This window comes from Neophocaena asiaeorientalis, unplaced genomic scaffold (genome assembly GCF_003031525.2).
Source record: "Neophocaena asiaeorientalis asiaeorientalis breed wild unplaced genomic scaffold, Neophocaena_asiaeorientalis_V1.1 scaffold119, whole genome shotgun sequence".
NCBI classification, from domain to species: Eukaryota; Metazoa; Chordata; class Mammalia; order Artiodactyla; family Phocoenidae; genus Neophocaena; species Neophocaena asiaeorientalis.
In genome coordinates, this window is record NW_020175821.1 from 1,244,936 (window position 1) to 1,264,288 (window position 19,353).

A 19,353-nucleotide genomic window follows, 5' to 3' on the forward strand; every position below is an offset into this window, starting at 1 on the left:
CCATCCTAATGTTTGAATGCTCTATTATTTTTAATCAACCTTTCTTCAGAATTACTTAGAAGGTTTAATTGACGCTGATGTATAAAAGAAAGAAATCTGTAGTATCCAGTGAGGGAGTTTGGTTTAAAATGGATATTCATTGTTTCCATTGCAATACTTGAAACTTTTTATTAGCCAGCTATGTCAGCCTTCTTTGCTTCTAAACATTAGCAAAAATGCTTAGAATCCTGTAATTTTCTGTATCCTTCACTGGTATTAGGAACTGGAGTACCACTCATGTGTATGAGAAAAAGGAGGTAAGGCCACAATGGTCCCAAAAGTACATATAGTTAAAGATTAGATCCCCTTACCATAAGCTCTTTTTGTTTAACTAAAAGTTTGTTCTTTTGAAATTTTGGGTTGGCCAAAAAAGTTTGTTCAGGATTTTTGTAACATCTTACGGAAAAATCCGAACTTTTTCATCATCCCAATATATTATTCAGAATGAATTGGCTTATTAGATGAGGCTTAGAACCTCTTTGTTCATACGGAGATTTGTTTTTATTGTAACAGCTTTTGACCTGTATAGAGAAAGTCTTTGGATTCAGGAAGAAAAAGGTGGGTGGTGAAAGTAGTTAATGATTGAAGATAAGAGGCCTGTGTTGTTCCAGAAAGGTACAAAGAAGCAGAATTTTTAAGTTAGTTAGGCAATATGAAAATACCTAACTAGCTGAGACATGTTAGTGCCCCAGGGATGAAAGTCTCACAGTTCTCCATCATTGGCAACAGCCAAACTTCAGTCATTTTGGATTAGCTGTTATACAGTGTTACAAACTGTGCAACCTTAGAATTGGTGTGGAGTAATTTTATTTAAATACTTGCTAATCACCAGCAAGTTTGTTGTGTCATAAAGACAATAATAACTAAGTATTTCTGAGGAGCAGCCTATAATTTGAGGGCTTAGTGTTACACCTCAGACCTAACCTCTACCATCCAAAGATCAGAAATCAAAGCTGGATAAGCTATAAGAGGCCAGAAAGCCATTAAAGACCTACTCAGGCTAACCACTCTAAAAAGAATAGAACTGCTTCAAGTTATAAACCTTTCTAGCCATTTAAATGGGGTCCCATAATGCCCATGGTATACTTGACCTATTTTTCTGAATAATCAAGGAGTAAGTTTCTTCTTCATTAGCTAAGTAACTTATCAAGTTCATAGTGATCAGTGGTGAAGGGAAAATATACCTTTTAAAACCTTGTCCTGGCGATTCCTCCTAGTTCCAAGAACATCTCAAAAGTTCAGACTAATTTAAACAATAAAGATGTAGTAGTTATTTGATTCAAGCTTACATGTTTTTTTCTCCCCCTGAAGGAGGGGCAACCCCCTTCATTTATCTCGTGAGCGGTATCGGAAGCTCCATTTGGTGTGGCAGCAACACTGCATCATAGAAGAGATTGCTAGGAGCCAGGAAACTAATCAGATGTTATTCGGATTCAACTGGCAGTTACTGTGAGCTCCAACTCTGCCTGGGGAGAATCACGAATGAAGACAGTAATGAAGACTGATTCAAAATTATGGAGACCTTATTGAGGGCTGGGGAAGGGTTGGAGGGTCTTTTGCTCCATGTCCAGATTCACATACATCAATAAAATATTCCTTAATGGAATATTTCTTTCAATTAATGAACATATGCTTAAAGGAAAAAAAAAAAAAGACATAGATTAATCTTATTTTATGTTCCAGAACACTAAAGAAATGCTTCTTCACCCCCAAGTGTCTGATTCTGCTAATAGTTCCAGAAAACTTATTTCCCTTCGTAATCTGTCCCACTTCACTTCATCCACCTGATAAATGAATTCACATCAGGCAGTTGTGGGCATTCTTATATGTTGGTTGACTCTTCTACAATTTGTATTTGGTGTTTCCCCCCCAAATTTAATTTAGCTAATGGATCACTGACAAGATTTAATAATCTGTGTTAGTCTTCCTTGCAGCTAAAGAGAAATTCAGAAACCATGCGGTGTACTTCAATTGAGAAAGTTTTCCAAAAAGTAAAAATTTTATAATTTCTCTCTTAAGGAAATGCCCCTAAAGTGCCACTTACTGTTTCAGCCAGAAGTTAAACTATATTTCTATATGGACAAAGTTTCCATTTCTAAGGCAAATTTCTGCCAGTGTGGAAAAGCTTTTTTTTTCCTACTGTAGACCTCAAGAAGAGTTAGGATAATGTATTTATTATTTACGCCTGATGAAACAAAGCCTGCAGCCCTCACCTCCGATGGTGAGGATTAGCTTTATTGCGTTTTGGAATTATACTTTCCATTTTCCAAAGGCAAGTTTCTAAAATAAGTTCACTTATCTCTTGATTGTGACATGACTCTATTTGACTCAGAAACCTGATGCAGTTCTGATGTAAACTATCTATAGAATGAGGATAAGAAAATTCCCCCAATGAATGGATCATGGCAGCTGTAAATTAGAACAATCAGATTTAAGCCTGTTCTGTAACATTCTGTGTCTTTGTAAGACAGAGCCTTCATTTGTTATCTGTGTGCAAACTTTTCATAAACTCTGGGTATATGAATAGTATAACCAACAAAAAAAGCCATGTGGTCAGTAGTCTGTGTCCTGTTAAAACATGCTGTGGTTGAGCCATCTTGTTTATAAATAACAGAGCTCTCCTGCATCTGTGCATAGACTTTTTGGCTTTAACTTTTTATATCAAGAACTTATGATATAAAACAGCAGGCAGAAGATAGATTGAAATCTTATATTTTAGCTTCTGTTGTCTCTGGGGTAATGTTAGGAGTTCGAAAGATACATTCAAAGACTGTCTTATTTTGCCTTTGGTGACCATGGTCATGTATGTGTATAAATGTTTTCCTACCTTCTTTTTGCTCAGCAAAGGCAAGCAAATAAAAATATATTTGCAAAGTGATTGATGATGCACATTTTGGGTTAGATTTTTTTGGTATTTTTATGTAAAGTAAAGAAATTCTGGATTTTACAATAAGGGATTGGCATGAACAGGCATCAGAATCACAATCATGATTTTCTACCTGAATAATTATTATTCAGAAGGTATCAGAAAATAGATACAACTCCAATAAACAGTTTCTAACTATTGATGGGTGAGGATTACAAATTTCAGTATTCAGTTTGTCAAATTTGCCAGTATGATTAAATGATTATAACATTTCCTTTTATTTCTTATATAATTTTGTTGGGTGGATTGTCTGACTGGGAAGTCTGAGCCAGCCTAGGCAACAGAAGATGCTGACTTCTGCCCTAATTGATTGGTCCCAGTTTAGCAAAGATAAATTGATTTTTTATTTCTAACCTTTTTCTCTCCACTTCACAAATTCTACGGTTAAGCTCTCAAGCTGCCAGAGGGACTGTCCTGCAATGGCCAGTCAGATCTTTACTGCCAAAGAACCCATTTCCTATTGAGTTCCATTTCCTGAGATTGATTCAGATCTCTGCACTGTAGATGAACATACATCTCTCAGTGCTGCCCCCAGCCCAAGGGATTTCTAATTATATTCAAATATCCTAGTTGTTTGCCTTCATCATTGGAAACAGTTTAATTAAGCATATGAAGTTTACTTAAAAATGAGCAAAAAGTCACTTTATTTTCTTTAGTGTAGTATGTGGAGGAACTGGTTCAACAGGATGGCTCCAAAACTGTGTTTTTTGAATGTTTGGTGAGGGGCTAGCAGGAATTTTAATGATACAGTGAAGAAAAACATATATCTGTATAATTAATTTATTATCGTGGTGTATGGGCTGAGTTCACCCTTTAGTGGTCATTTGTCATTTCATAACAACTATGCATTTTGGTTCACTGTGATGATGATCTATATTTAGTGACTGCCACATGTTTATACCACTGATTCAAATTCCATCCATGATGAAGTTATACAAATAATGCATATATTGATATCTTTTATTGCAAAATGTAAATTTAAAACTTGTATAATGTTCTGTGCTTTTTGAAATAAAATATCTTATATGTGTATATTTAAAAAGAAAAAAGGGACTTCTCATGTTTGGGGATTTGGGTTTGAAGTATAAAAAAGTATACCTAGAAAGGAGCTATAGCTAAAAGTTATCTTTGTCAGCCCAGACAAATTCTTTAAAAGACCTAGGTATTTAGTGTAATGGTTTCCAAACGTTTTGACCATACAGTCTATCAGTAAATAATTTTTAAGATGCATATATTACATATATATGCATATGTTCAACTGTAAGAATTAAGATTAAAGATGGGGGTGGGAATAAGCCAAAATCAGATAATTTTACATTATCAAAATAATGCAAAATTATTACAACCAACAAAAGATGGGAGCAAAGGGATGAGTAGGTGGAAAGTTAAATAAGCCCACTGAGGGCTTCCCTGGTGGCACAGTGATTGGGAGTCCGCCTGCCGATGCAGGGGACACGGGTTCGTGTCCCGGTCTGGGAGGATCCCACATGCCGCTGAGCCTGTGCGTCTGGAGCATTAAATAGAAGTAAAAAGATAGCACTTGAAGCTGAGAAATCAAGAAATAAAAACTACACAAACTGACAATAGGATAAAACTAGCAGCTACATAGAAAGAAGGGGCAGTAAGAGGTAGTTTCAAAATTGCTTACATATTAGGGAAGCAACAGAGAATTTAAAGAAAGAGTACTGAGAGTATTATATAAAATCAGAATAAAGTTTACAACTAGAACTACACACAATATCAAAAGGGGGGGAGGCAAAGAAAATAAACTACATAGTGAAACAATATAACAAAATTCAGACCAATCAACAAATGTAGATGGACTTAACTCACCTACCTTTTAAATAATCAGCTGAGTTAACAAATAGATTCAGATGAAAATTAAAGAAATGAACCTAATTTAAAAATGGGGGCTTCCCTGGTGGCGCAATGGTTAAGACTCCGCCTGCCAATGCTGGGGACACAGGTTCGAGCCCTGGTCCAGGAAGATCCCACATGCTGTGGAGCAACTAAGCCTGTGCACCACACTACTGAGCCTACGTGCTACAACTACTGAAGCCCACGCACCTAGAGCCCTTGCTCCACAACAAGAGAAGCCATTGCAATGAGAGGCCCACACACTGCAATGAAGAGTAGCCCCCACTTGCCTTAACTAGAGAAATCAGGCACACAGCAATGAAGACCCAATGCAGTCAAAAATAAATAAATAAATAAATTTGAAAATGGGCAAAAGATTTGAACAGATTTTTCTCCAAAGAAGATGTACAAATTACCAGTAAGTATATGAAAAGATGTGCATTAGTCATTAGGGAAACACAAATCAAAACCACAATGAGATACCACTTCATACCCACAAGGATGGCTATTTTCAAAAAGACAGATAATGTGTTGGTAAGGATGTGAAGAAATTGGGACCAAATACAGGCAGTCCTCACTTTGTACAGTAGTGAATTACTGCATATATGTCCACGCAAGCTGAAACCATACAGAGCAATCTTAGTATCAATGGGAAAGATACCATTGGGGATTCCCTGGTGGCGCAGTGGTTAAGAATCTGCCTGCCAATGCAGGGGACATGGGTTTGAGCCCTGGTCCAGGAGGATCCCACATGTCGCAGAGCAACTAAGCCCACGTGCCACAACTACTGAAACCCACGCGCATAGAGCCCAGTGCTCCACAACAAGAGAAGCCACTGCAATGAGAAGCCCGTGCACTGCGACGAAGAGTAGCCCCCGCTCCCTACAGCTAGAGAAAGCCAGCATGCAGCAACAAAGACCCAACGCAGTGATAAATAAAATTAATTTAAAAGCTACAGTTGTTCCATGGCCTTTAAAATTTTTGCTCAAAACAAACTCTGTTATAAATGACAGTATAAAAACAAAATGTCAGTTATAAATGTATTGGGAAATGAAAATAGTAAAACATTTATGTAGTACAGTGTAACTTATTAGAAACATTGAAAATTCAAGTTTTTTTTTTTTTCAAAAACATCTAGAAAATAACGTCAAGCATGTCTGCCTCTCTGTATAACTTATACAGAGTGAGCATCTTTTCTGTGCCTTGGCAAATTGTCATATTTCTAAGTTTGGATCAGCTTCCAAAATTTTACCCTTTGTGTTCCAAAGTTGTGAAATACTTCCAAGAGTTCCTTTAGTGTGAAGATTTTTGGCAGTGTCATTCCTTCTGGGACATTCATCTTAACCACTTTTTTTTTCTTTTTTGAAATTTGCCTTCACTAGCTTCCTCTGACATGCATTCTCTCAAATATCAGTGGTGTCAACAATTCCATAGTTAACTACTACTCCTATAACTCCAGTATAACTTGTATAACATCTAGATTTTACCCAAATTTCACTTCCAGCATTATCACTTTAGTTCCTTTGCTGCATTAAAAAAATTTTTTTTTAATTTACTTATTTTTTATTTACTTATATATATATTTTTTGGCTGTGTTGAGTCTTCATTGCTGCACACAGCCTTTCTCAAATTGTGGCGAGCGGGGGCTGCTCTTCATGGTGGTGCGTGGGCTTCTCATTGCCTTCTCGTTGTGGAGCACAGGCTCTAGGCACTCGGGCTTCAGTAGTTGTGGCACACAGGCTCAGTAGTTGTGGCTCATGGGCTCTAGAGCACAGGCTGAGTAGTTGTGGCACACAGGCTTAGTTGCTCCGCGGCATGTGGGATCTTCCCGGACCAGGGCTTGAACCCATGGCCTCTGCATTGGCAGGCGGATTCTTAACCACTGCGAAACCAGGGAAGCCCTTTGCTGCATTTTTATCTTTGTTGGCCATTCCCTCTTCTGATTATCCATTTTTGTAAAATGTCACATGGGTTTATCACTGGGAGACAAGGAGACAGCACGACTACACGCTTTGCTCTCCGTCCCGAACTGAGCAACAGATGTGCAATGTCCAATCACCAACAAACTCTGGGGAATTCTCTGGCGGTCCAGTGGTTAGGACTGTGTGTTTTCACTGCCGAAGACCCTGGTTCGATCCCTGGTCAAGGAACTAAGATTCCACAAGCCACTTGGCGTGGCCAAAAGAAACAAAAGCAAAAAAACCAAAGACCAGCAGACTCTGAAAGAAGTTACATAATTGGTCACTGATCATGACACACATCTGTTATTTAGTGATTTGTGGACTGAAGAGCTAGCCACGTAATTTGCACTTTATGAAATTACTCACAGTTAATATACCATCATAAGTGAAATTTGAACTGTGTTGTTGAGGACCAATGTTAATTAATTAAAACATGGTAACTGAAACTCGTGCATGTAGGAACTGTACAAGCTGAGGATGTCATTTACTAAAGCAGCAACTTTCTAAAGCAAAACTACAGGATATAAAAGGATGAATAGACACATTAATAGGGGAGACTTTAACAAACATCTCCCAAACCTAGATAGATAAAGTGGACAAAAAAAATTAAGAATATAGTAGACCTAAACAACAATCAGTTTGTTAGTTGGATCCTGCAGTACGCAGATACTCCCAAACCTTTTGGGAGCACAAAAGGTTTAAGTTGCTGCACTAAGCCATTCAGTCACAACTGGGCAAGAGAGTACCAAGAAGTGTCCAAGTAGATCATCTAAATTCCACGCATGTTCCTCCCTTCTCTCTTAATCCAAGAGCAGCCCTACCTTCTGTTCATCCACATCAATTGCCCCTGCCAAGATGATGACTCCTTTACTTGCTTGCTAGTTGCATGCAGCCCAAAAGTCCACAGCAATAGTTTGTAGTCTAGAAGGACACTTGCTGTTTGCCCTGGCAAGAGTGGGCAACTTTTAGGGACCAAGATGTCTAATCATGAAGAGCCCAGAGTTGCAGGGACAGAAAGCACAGAGGTCTCCAGGGAGTCATCAGGAATGATGTGGATTGGAGCCACTGCTTGGATCCTGAACCCCAGGTATTCTTCCTACTGGAAACACAGCAACATATAAAGGTTTCTGATTCAGAGCATTCAGTCTGTTTTGTAAATAAGTTCATTTGTATCATTTTTTAGTATCATTAATTTTAATATTATTTTCTTTAGATGCATTTGACATTTACTGGGTAGATAATACATGTATCAATGTCTTTTCGTTTCCGGTATTTATACCTTATTTCCTCTCTTACTAAATGGACGGGAGTATATGTGGGGGCTTAGTAGCAAGAGTGGAAAGTGATCATAGAGAGCTTTCTAAGTGGGGCTTCCCTGGTAGCTCAGTGGTTAAGAATCTGCCTGCCAATGCAGGGGACATGGGTTTGAGCCCTGGTCCGAGAAGATACCATATGCTGTGAAGACCCAACGCAGCGAAAAAAAAAATTTTTTTTTAATGTCTGAAACATTTATATTAACATATTTCCATACAAATAACCCAAAGAAAGTTTGGTATTAGTTGTTTTTTTGGTTGGTTTGTTTTTTAGTACTGCAGGTTCTTATTAGTCATCAATTTTATACATATCAGTGTATACATGTCAATCCCAATCGCCCAATTCAGCACACCACCATCCCCACCCCACCGTGGTTTTCCCGCCTTGGTGTCCATACGTTTGTTCTCTACGTCTGTGTCTCAAATTCTGCCCTGCAAACCAGTTCATCTGTACCATTTCTCTAGGTTCTACATACATGCATTAATATACGATATTTGTTTTTCTCTTACTGACTTACTTCACTGTGTGTGACAGTCTCTAGATCCATCCATTGTGGGTTGTCTTTTTGTCTTGCTTATGGTTTCCTTTGCTGTGCAAAAGCTTTGAAGCTTCATTAGGTCCCATTTGTTTATTTTTGTTTTTATTTCCATTACCCCAGGAGGTGGATCAAAAAAGATCTTGCTGTGATTTACATCAAAGAGTGTTCTTCCTATGTTTTCCTCTTCGAGTTTTATAGTGTCCTGTCTTCGTTTAGGTCTCTAATCCATTTTGAGTTTATTCTTGTGTATGGTGTTAGGGAGTGTTCTAATTTCATTCTTTTACATGTAGCTGTCCAGTTTTCCCAGCACCACTTATTGAAGAGACTGTCTTTTCTCCATTTTATATCCTTGCCTCCTTTGTCATAGATTAGTTGACCATAGATGCGTGGGTTTCTTTCTGAGCTTTCTATCTTGTTTTGTTGATCTATGTTTCTGTTTTTGTGCCAGTACCATATTGTCTTGATCACTGTAGCTTTATAGTATAGTCTGAAGTCAGGGGGGCTGATTCCTCCAGCTCCGTTTTTTTCCCTCAAGACTGCTTTCGCTTTTCAGGGTCTTTTGTGTCTCCATACAAATTTTAAGATTTTTTTGTTCTAGTTCTGTAAAAAATACTATTGGTAATGTGATAGGGATTGCATTGAATCTGTAGATTGCTTCGGGTAGTATAGTCATTTTCACAATATTGATTGTTCCAATAGAAGAACATGGTATATCTCTCTACCTGTTGGTATCATCTTTTTTTTTTTTTTTTTTTTTTTTTTTTTAAAAAAGTATCATCTTTAATTTCTTTCATCAGTGTCTTAAACTTTTCTGCATACAGGTCTTTTGTCTCCCGAGGTAGGTTTATTCCTAGGTATTTTATTCTTTTTATTGCAGTGGTAAATGGGAGTGTTCCTTAATTTCCCTTTCAGATTTTTCATCATTAGTGTATAGGAATGCAAGAGATTTCCATGCATTAATTTTGTATCCTGCAACTTTACCAAATTCATTAATTAGCTTTAGTACTTCTCTGGTGGCATCTTTAGGATTTTCTATGTATAGTAACATGTCATCTACAAATAGTGACGGTTTTACTTCTTTTCAAATTTGTATTCCTTTTATTTCTTTTTCTTCTCTGACTGCCATGGCTAAAACTTCCAAAACTATGTTGAATAATAGCTGTGACAGTGGACATCCTTGTCTTGTTCCTGATCCTAGAGGAAATGCTTTCAGTTTTTCACCATTGAGAATGATGTTTGCTGTGGGTTTGTCGTATATGGCCTTTACCTCTATGCCCACTTTCTGGAGAGTTTTTTTCATAAATTGGTGTTGAATTTTGTCGAAAGCTTTCTCTGCATCTATTGAGATGACCATATGGTTTTTCTTCTTCAATTTGTTAATGTGGTGTATCACATTGATTGATTTGGGTATATTGAAGAATCCTTGCATCCCTGGGATAATTCCCACTTGATCATGGTGTATGATCCTTTTAATGAGCTGTTGGATTCTGTTTACTAGTATTTTGTTGAGGTTTTTAGCATCTGTATTCATCAGAGATATTGGTCTGTAATTTTCTTTTTGTGTAGTATCTTTGTCTGGTTTTGGTATCAGGGTGATGGTGGCTTCATAGAATGAATTTGGGAGTGTTCCTTCCTCTGCAAGTTTTTGGAAGAGTTTAGGAAGGTTGAGTGTTAGCTATTCTCTAAATATTTGACAGAATTCGCCTGTGTAGCCATCTGGTCCTGGGCTTTTGTTTGTTGGAAGATGTTTGTGTTTTTTTTTTTGAGGTATGCAGGCCTCTCACTGTTGTGGTTTCTCCCGTTGCGGAGCACAGGCTGCAGACGCGCAGGTTCAGCGGCGATGGCTCACGGGCCTAGCCGTTCCACAGCATGTAGGATCCTCCCGGACCAGGGCACGAACCCATGTCCCCTGCATTGGCAGGCAGACTCACAACCACTGTGCCACCAGGGAAGCCCTGTTGGAAGATTTTTAATCACAGTTTCAATTTCATTACTTGTGATTGGTCTGTTCATATTTTCTATTTCTTCCTGGTTCAGTCTTGGAAGGTTATACCTTTCTAAGAATTTGTCCATTTACTCCAGGTTGTCCATTTTATTGGCAAAGAGGTGCTTATAGTTGTCTCTTAGGATGCTTTGTATTTCTGCCATGTCTGTTGTAACTCCTCCTTTTTCATTTCTAATTTTATTGATTTGAGTCCTCTCACTCTTTTTCTTGATGAGTCTGGCTAATGGTTTATCAATTTTGTTTATCTTCTCAAAGAACCAGCTTTTAGTTTTATTGCTCTTTGTTTGCTATTGTTTTCTTTGTTTCTATTTCATTTATTTCTGCTCTGATCTTTATGATTTCTTTCCTTCTGCTAACTTTGGGTTTTGTTTATTCTTCTTTCTCTAGTTCCTTTAGGTGTAAGGTTAGATTGTTTATTTGAGGTTTTTCTTGTTTCTTGAAGTAGGCTTGCATAGCTATAAACTTCCCTCTTAGAACTGCTTTTGCTGTATCCCATAGGTTTTGGATCATCGTGTTTTCGTTGTAATCTGTCTCTAGGTACTTTTTGATTTCTTCAGTGACCTCTTGGTTATTTAGTAATGTATTGTTTAGCCTCCACATGTTTGTGTTTTTAATGTTGTTCTCCCTGTAATTGATTTCTAATCTCATAGCATTGTAGTCAGAAAAGATGCTTGATATGATTTCAATTTTCTTAAATTTACTGAGGCTTGATTTGTGACCCAAGATGTGATGTATCCTGGAGAATGTTCCATGCGCACTTGAAAGTGTAATCTGCTGTTTTTGGATGGAATGTCCTATAAATATCAATTAAATCTATCTGGTCTATTGTGTCATTTAAAGCTTCTGTTTCCTTATTTATTTTCATTTTGGATGATCTGTCCATTGGTGTAAGTGAGGTGTTAAAGTCCCCCACTATTATTGTGTTACTGTCGATTTCCTCTTTTGGAGCTGTTAGCAGTTGCCTTATGTATTGAGGTGCTCCTATGTTGGGTGCATATATATTTATAATTGTTATATCATCTTCTTGGAGTGATCCCTTGATCATTATGTAGTGGCCTTCACTGTCTCTTGTATTTCATCTTGTGTATCTTTCTGTGAATGTGGTTTTTGCTCCACAGGCTGCAGGATTGTAGTTCTTCTTGCTTCTGCTCTCTGCCCTCTGATTTCTAAAAATTATAAAAACACCTACCCACTTGATAGTCTGCTTTGATTAATAAGACAATATAGAGCGATGAGACCATTCTAAGATTTATTTCAGTACATCTGGCAGTGGAATACTATGATCACTATGGTGCACTATTAGCAGTTATTGTACCTTAAAACACAGAAAGCCATCCAGCTTTTGGAGCAGCTAATCACTGAATCAGATTGAAAGCCACTGTACTGAACTTTTTCCAGACTGTCGCAGACACACTTCAGGAATCACAACATCACCTCACCACTTTCTCTATTGAAAACTGTGAGTATCCAACGATGCTTTGTTAATTGATGACCTTGCAACAAAGAGGAAAGCTAAAAGACTGAGCAAATATGTAGAGAATTTACTGTTCTAGTAGAATAAAACTTGTAAAAAGTTAACTGTTGGGACTTCCTTCTGGCACAGTGGTTAGGAATCTGTCTGCAAAGGAAGGGGACACGGGTTCGAGCCCTGGTCCAGGAAGATCCCACATGCCGCAGAGCAACTAAGCCCGTGTGCCACAACTACTGAGCCTGTGCTCTAGAGCCTGCGAGCCACAACTACTGAGCCCTTGTGCCACAGCTACTGAAGCCCACAAGACTAGAGCCCGTGCTCCGCAACAAGAGAAGCTACCGCAGTGAGAAGCCCACGCACCGCAACGAAGGGTAGCCCCTGCTGACCGCAACTAGAGAAAGCCTACACGCAGCAACGAAGACCCAGTGCAGCCCAAAATAAATAGATTAATTAATTTTTAAAAAAGTTAACCGTTAACATTTAATGGTATAGTTGTTTTGTATTTCATAAAAGTTAGGCATAAATAGGAAGTAGATCAAGAAATAATTAGAATTACTTTTTAAATACAAATTTAGTGTGTTTTCTAACTTTACTAGTTTTAATCAGTGTTAATTTTCCCTAACATTTTGTCTATTTTAATAATCACCAAACACCAAACATCAACAGGTTAAAAGACAATAGGCTCATATATCCAAAACTGAGATTACTTTGCCCATCTACCCCCCACCTCCTGCCAGTTTTCTCTTACTGCTTCCTTTTTATTGGAAATTTCTTTAATTAGAAATAGTCTTTCACAGCAAAATAAAGGATGAAGTTTTCAAAAATACAAACACTTGAGCTAGTTAATGTATTTGGTGTGAATGCATTTCTATCAAAATCAGAGTGCATCTGACACTAGCTTAAAGAGGTCAAGCTCTCAGAGGACCCCCCAAAATTTGGCCTGCAGCCTATAGATTACTGACCCCTGTTCTAGAGCATCTATATAGCCTACATAATATACCTTTAGCAGTTATTGCGGTTCATTGCAATGGGATTTGCATGTTCGCTAATCCACTATGAAACTCTTAAGGACAGAGACTGAGTTTATTCATATTTGTTCTCCCAGTACCTAACAGAGTGGTTGGCATTAATTGGCTCTAAAATATTTTGTTTAGTGGATTAAGTAACATTCAAATAGAAACTGGTTAGATTGACCAAAAATATTAAAAACAGGACTGTTTGCTGGTTTGTTGAAGCACCTGAGCACCAGTCCACTATGAGCGTCATGTTTCAAAAGACTGTGCAGAGTTTTTAGAAACAGCTTTATTGAGATATACAGTCAGTGCTCTGGACCTCTGTATCCTTGGGCACTGCATCCGTGGATTCAATTAACCACAGACTGAAAATATTTGCAAATTCCAGAAAGCCCCAAAAGCAAAACTTGAATTTTCTGCGTGCCAGGCAACTATTCACATAGCATTTACATTCTACTAGGTATATTATAGGTAATCTAGAGATGATTTAAAGTATATGGGAAGATGGTTTGGGGGAACCCTAGCCTGCCATTTTCTCAGTCTGCTGGCTTTCTGAATAAAGTCGTATTCCTTGCCTCAAAAAAAAAAAAAAGTATATGGGAGGGTTTGCGTAGGTTATATGCAATTACTATGCTGTTTGATTTTTTTCTTCCAGTTTTATTGAAATATAATTGACATACAGCACTGTATAAGTTTAAGGTGCGCGGCATAATGATCTGACTTATATACATCATAAATGATTATCACAATAAGTTTAATGAATATCCGTCATCTCATATAGATACAAAATTAAAGAAATAGGGCTTCCCTGGTGGCGCAGTGGTTGAGAGTGTGCCTGCTGATGCAGGGGACACGGGTTCGTGCCCCGGTCCGGGAAGATCCCACATGCCGCGGAGCGGCTGGGCCCGTGAGCCATGGCCACTGAGCCTGCGCGTCCGGAGCTTGTGAGAGGCCACAACAGTGAGAGGCCCACGTACCGCAAAAAAAAAAAAAAGAAAAGAAATAGAAAAATTTTTTTCCTTGTGATGAGAACTCAGGGTTTACTCTCTTAACAACTTTCATACATAACGTACAGCAGTGTTAATTAGGGAATTCCTTGGCGGTCCAGTGGTTAGGGCTCTGCACTTCCACTGCAGGGGGCATGGGTTCAATCCCTTGTCCAGGAACTAAGATCACCCAAGTGGAGTGGCGCGGCCAAAAGAAAAATAAAAAAGACCTAAAAGACAAGAAAGTAAAAAACAAAACAAAACAAGCAGTGTTAATTGTATTTATCATGTTGTACATTATATCCCTAGTACTTATTTTTCGTATAACTGCAAGTTTGTACCTTTTGACTGCCTTCATTTTCCCTTCCCCCTACACCTTGCCTCTGGTAACCACAGATCTGATCTCTTTTTCTTTGAGTTTGTTTGTTTGCTGGCTTTTGAAGTATAATTGATCTACAACACTATGATAGTTCCTACTATGCCATTTTATATAAGGGACTTGAGCATCCTCGGGTTTTGGTATCTGCAGGGGGGAACTGCAGGAGGGGTGGGGGTCTGGAACCCATCCTCCAGAGATACCAAGAGATGACTGTAATTCGCCTGCCATACAATCCACCCATTTAAAGTGTACAATTATGAGATTTTTAAAAATTGAGTTATAATTCACGTATTATATTAGTTTCAGGTATACGACATGAGATTTGTTTTTAAAGAGAGAGAGGGAAAGCAAAAGGAAAGGGAGGTCTCTTTTCCTTGAGTTGCACACTGGTTTATACTGTGGTATTTTAAAAATGATGTGAATAACTCATCTAGATTATATCCTGTTTGGATTTAGGGGAAGAATAGAAAGTAGTAGATCAATGGGTATCTAAATATGGATAGACGCCACAAATGGAGGAAAAGGGAAAGAAGAAGGGATTCTCCAGTACGTTATTTATTTGGGGCAGGAGAAAAGAAGCTGTGTTGAAAGAGGCATTATGTTCTGTGGGGAACTCAGTATAAATCTGAACTTTGCTCATTATCCTTTTTTTTTTTTTTCCCTTGCGGTACGCGGGCCTCTCACTGTTGTGGCCTCTCCCGTTGCGGACGCGCCGGCTTCGGATGCGCACGCGCAGGCTCAGCAGCCATGGCTCATGGGCCCGCCGCTCCGCGGCATGTGGGATCTTCCCGGACCGGGGCACGAACCCGTGTCCCCTGCATCGGCAGGCGGACTCTCAACCACTGCAGCACCAGGGAAGCCTCTGCTCATTATCCTTGAATATGCTCTAAGGCTGATCCTAGATTTTTGCAAATCTTACTGTATTAGTTCTCAATTGCTGCATGACAAATTCCCCAAAAACTTAGTGCTTAAAGCAACAGTAAACATTTATTATAACACATAGTGTCTGTGGGTCTGCATTTTGGGTGTGGCTTAGTTGTGTGGTTCTGGCTTGAGGTATTTCACAGAGTGGCAGTCAAAACGCCAGCAAGGCCTGCCGTCATCTGAAGGCTTGGCTGGGGCTGGAGGATCTATTTCCAAGAACAGTTCATTAAGATGGCTGGCAAATTGGTGCTGATTATTGGTGTAATGCCTCAGTTTTTTGCCAGATAGCCACTCCAAGAGGTTGCTTGAGTGTCCTCGTATTACGGCACTGGCTTTCCTCTAAGTGAGTGACCCAAGAGAGCATAATGTGGAAGCTGCAAAGTATTTTATAACCTAGACTTGGAATTTACACACCACAATTTCTGAAAAAGCCTATTGGTTACACGAGGCAGCCCAATTCAGTATGGGAGGGACTAGACTATACAAGGGTGAAGATACCAGGAGGCAGGGATCACGGGGTGCCTAGAGGCTGACTACCAAATTTATTTGTTTTTTAATATATATATTTGAGATACATATATCTCAAAAGGAGATTCCTAAATTCAGGTACCAGCTCTTGAATATTACCTTGCCATTTATCCTAACTGAACAAGTATCTCTTGGGACAGACCAATAATTCTTTATTTATTTTTAAATTAGTTAATCAATTTATTTTTGGCTGCGTTGGGTCTCCGTTGCCGTGCACAGACTTTCTCTAGTTGCAGCAAGCGGGGCAACTCTTTGTTGTGGTGCGCGTGCTTCTTATTGTGGTGGCTTCTCTTGTTGGGAGCAGGGGCTCTAGGCACACAGGCTCAGTAGTTGTGGCTCGCGGGCTCTAGAGCGTAGGTTCAGTAGTTGTGGCGCACGGGCTTAGTTGCTCCATGGCATGTGGGATCTTCCTGGCCCAGGGCTCGAACCCGTGTCCCCTGCATTGGCAGGCAGATTCTTAACCACTGCGCCACCAGGGAAGTCCCCAGACCAATAATTCTTTTTTTTTTTTTAGAGAGGAAGCCAGTGGGGCCAGAGGATTCGGGTGTGGTTCTTTTATTTATTTATTTATTTATGTGTTTGTTTATTTTATTTTTGGCTGTGTTGGGTCTTCGTTGCTGCACGCGGGCTTTCTCTGGTTGCAGTGCATGGGCTTCTCACTGCGGTGGCTTCTCTTGTTGCAGAGCACGGGATCTAGGCTCACGGGCTTCAGTAGTTGCAGCACGCAGGCTCAGTAACTGTGGCTCGCGGGCTCTAGAGCGCAGGCTCAGTAGTTGTGGCGCACGAGCTTAGTTGCTCCGCGGCATGTAGGATCTTCCCGGACTAGGGATCGAACCCATGTCCCCTGTATTGGCAGGCGGATTCTTTTTTTTTTTTAATGGTGTGTTAGTTTCTGCTGTATTACAAAGTGAATCAGTTATACATATACATATGTTCCCATATCTCCTCCCTCTTGTGTCTCCCTCCCTCCAATCCTCCCTATCCCACCCCTCTAGGTGGTCACAAACCACTGAGCTGATCTCCCTGTGCTATACGGCTGCTGCCCACTAGCTATCTATTTTACATTTGGTAGTGTACATATGTCCATGCCACTCTCTCACTTTGTCACAGCTTACCCTCAGTAGTTGTGGCGCACAGGCTTAGTTGCTCCGCGGCATGTGGGATCTTCCCGGACCAGGATCGAACCCATGTCCCCTGCATTGGCAGGCGGATTCTTAACCACTGTGCCACCAGGGAAGTCCCGGGACCAATAATTCTTAAATGGGAAGGACCAGAGAAGAAAAGGGGGACTGAGAAACTGTTTTCCTTGGGCACTCCAATATCCTAGGGTTCCTATACCTGTGTCATTAACTTTCACTATGTGTTCATTCTTATACTTCCTACTCTGAGATATACTGTTGTACTATTCTCAAGATACTCATCATACAACACTTCCCTTTGCACTGCACTTTTTTCCCCCTTCAACTCTTTCTTGATATACAGCTGCTGGACTGCTTTCTCACATACTCTTCTATTTATCTTATCCTTCATGGATTTGCAAATGAGAGTTGGTCATAAGATAACAGTAAGAAGAATAATCGTCTTTCCATCATTTGGAGAATCCAGCTGTATCTACTGACTCATTTAGAATAAACACAATAGTAATTCTATGAATAAATTCACTAAAACGCTTACCTATGATAGCAGAGATTATATCTGGGGAGCTTGGAGAGACACATTATATTTGCTAAGTGAGTGAAAAATATTATCTTTGAATAGAGAATATCTATTTGAAATCCTGCTAGGCATTATTTCAATGAATCTGGACTTTGTTTCCCCTATAAACTTCTTTAATTTTAAAGAAAAGTATTTACAGAAACACTAACCCTTTCCAATTCAAATTACTTGCCCTGCCAATACTCTGAAGTGAACTATATTCTGTTAGACAAAGTAATGGAAAAAGCAACTTGTGGTTTTAATCAGTGGAAAGAAAACAATTTGGCAACTTCTTTAAGTTTGAATAGAACAAGATGAGCTGCATCATCAAGTGCCTTTAATGTACATTTTGTCCTGCTTTTCATCCAAGGATCTAGACATGACAGACAGTAGAAGTGCCTGCTGTTTTTCAAAGAATGTCAAGAGGCTGTGGCATTTCCTGAAAAAGAAGTAACAGATTCAATAATAGTTATGAGATTGAATATAGGATTCGTATTTAACCATTCTATATTCTCAATCAGCTTTAATCATAATGTCACTTGAGTGAAGAAAAAGATTTAAAGTAAAAGGAAGCTCATAATTCATCGCAATCTTTCAGTCCATGGCAGACTCCTGAGATTATCAAGTAAAAAAAGCATTGGACACGGGAGTTTAAGAGACCGGAGTTTTGGTTCTTCTACTCATTAGTTTTATAGCTCTAGGAAAGCTGTTAAGCTCTTTAAGTTTTTTCTTCTATAAGTTGGTGGGTAAGGATGGGAGAGGGGTTTGATCATAAGGTTTCCTCTTTACCAAAGAGTTTGATATACCAAATACAAATTATCCCACATAGCCTCGTTTCTCCGCCCTCCTCGCTTTTCTTTGAAAGTCTTCGAGGGACTCCCGCATTGTCTTGCTCAGAATCCCATACGGGACCTCACCGGGGCTGCTCACTGAACCCTTCACTGGCGGTGTTTCAAAAAGGGAGTGAAATCTTGTTATTCATGGATGTGAAAACCGTAAGGATACGCCGGGCTCCAGGCTGACGTTCCTTTCTGGAGGTCTCGGTCTTCTTTCTTCCTTACACTTTCAAGCCTTTCCCCAGTACCCACCGATGATTAACTTCATGTTAGGCGGTTCTGGGGACAGCGCCAATTTGCCAGATCCTGGCAGCGCTGCTTCTGAGGAGGTGGCATGGCAGGGCCTCATGATTTGGGGCCCTTTTTCGCGACCGAACTCCTCGGTGTGTGTAAATTCGTATCGTGACAAAGCATTTACGATTTTCTTCTGAAAAGACCAACCCTGGCGTCACAACCGTGCCTCTATAACCAAGGTAACTGCTTGAGCTAGGAGGAACCACTGTGCGCCAACCACTAGTCTCAGAAGCCCTACTTCTCTGCTCCAGACTGGCGGGTAGTTGCCGCTGCGGCTGGAACTACGAGGACCAGAATTCCCGCGCGCACGCGCGCTGCCATTGTGATGCTCCTTTCCCGGTAACTCGCCCTCTCAGGCAAACCTGAAGATAGCGGCAATTCTCCGATGGGGGGCGGAGACACTCTTTGCCTGGCTCTCCGCCCCTTTCGTGATAGGCAATGGGACCAGCCAACCAACATGGCGGGCTTGGGACGCGCTCTCCAATCAGCACCTGTGGCGGAGAGGTGGGCGTGCGCACTGGCAGGGTAGGTGGACTAGGCTGTGTCGGGTTGCGAAGGGGGAGAATAACGTCGGGTCGGGTCAGCGG

General features: G+C 39.9%; 1 protein-coding gene across 4 annotated transcripts in view; it reads left to right on the forward strand.

Moving 5' to 3' along the window:
- Positions 1-4,008, forward strand: part of UBR1 (ubiquitin protein ligase E3 component n-recognin 1) — a 159,061-nt gene extending 155,053 nt beyond the window's left edge. For all 4 annotated transcript variants that reach the window (XM_024732407.1, XM_024732408.1, XM_024732409.1 and 1 more), the window contains one exon: positions 1,351-4,008. In XM_024732407.1, coding sequence (XP_024588175.1) covers positions 1,351-1,492 — 142 coding nt within the window. In that variant the 3' untranslated portion in view covers positions 1,493-4,008. The remainder of the gene's footprint in view (positions 1-1,350) is intronic.
- Positions 4,009-19,353: the final 15,345 nt, after the last annotated feature.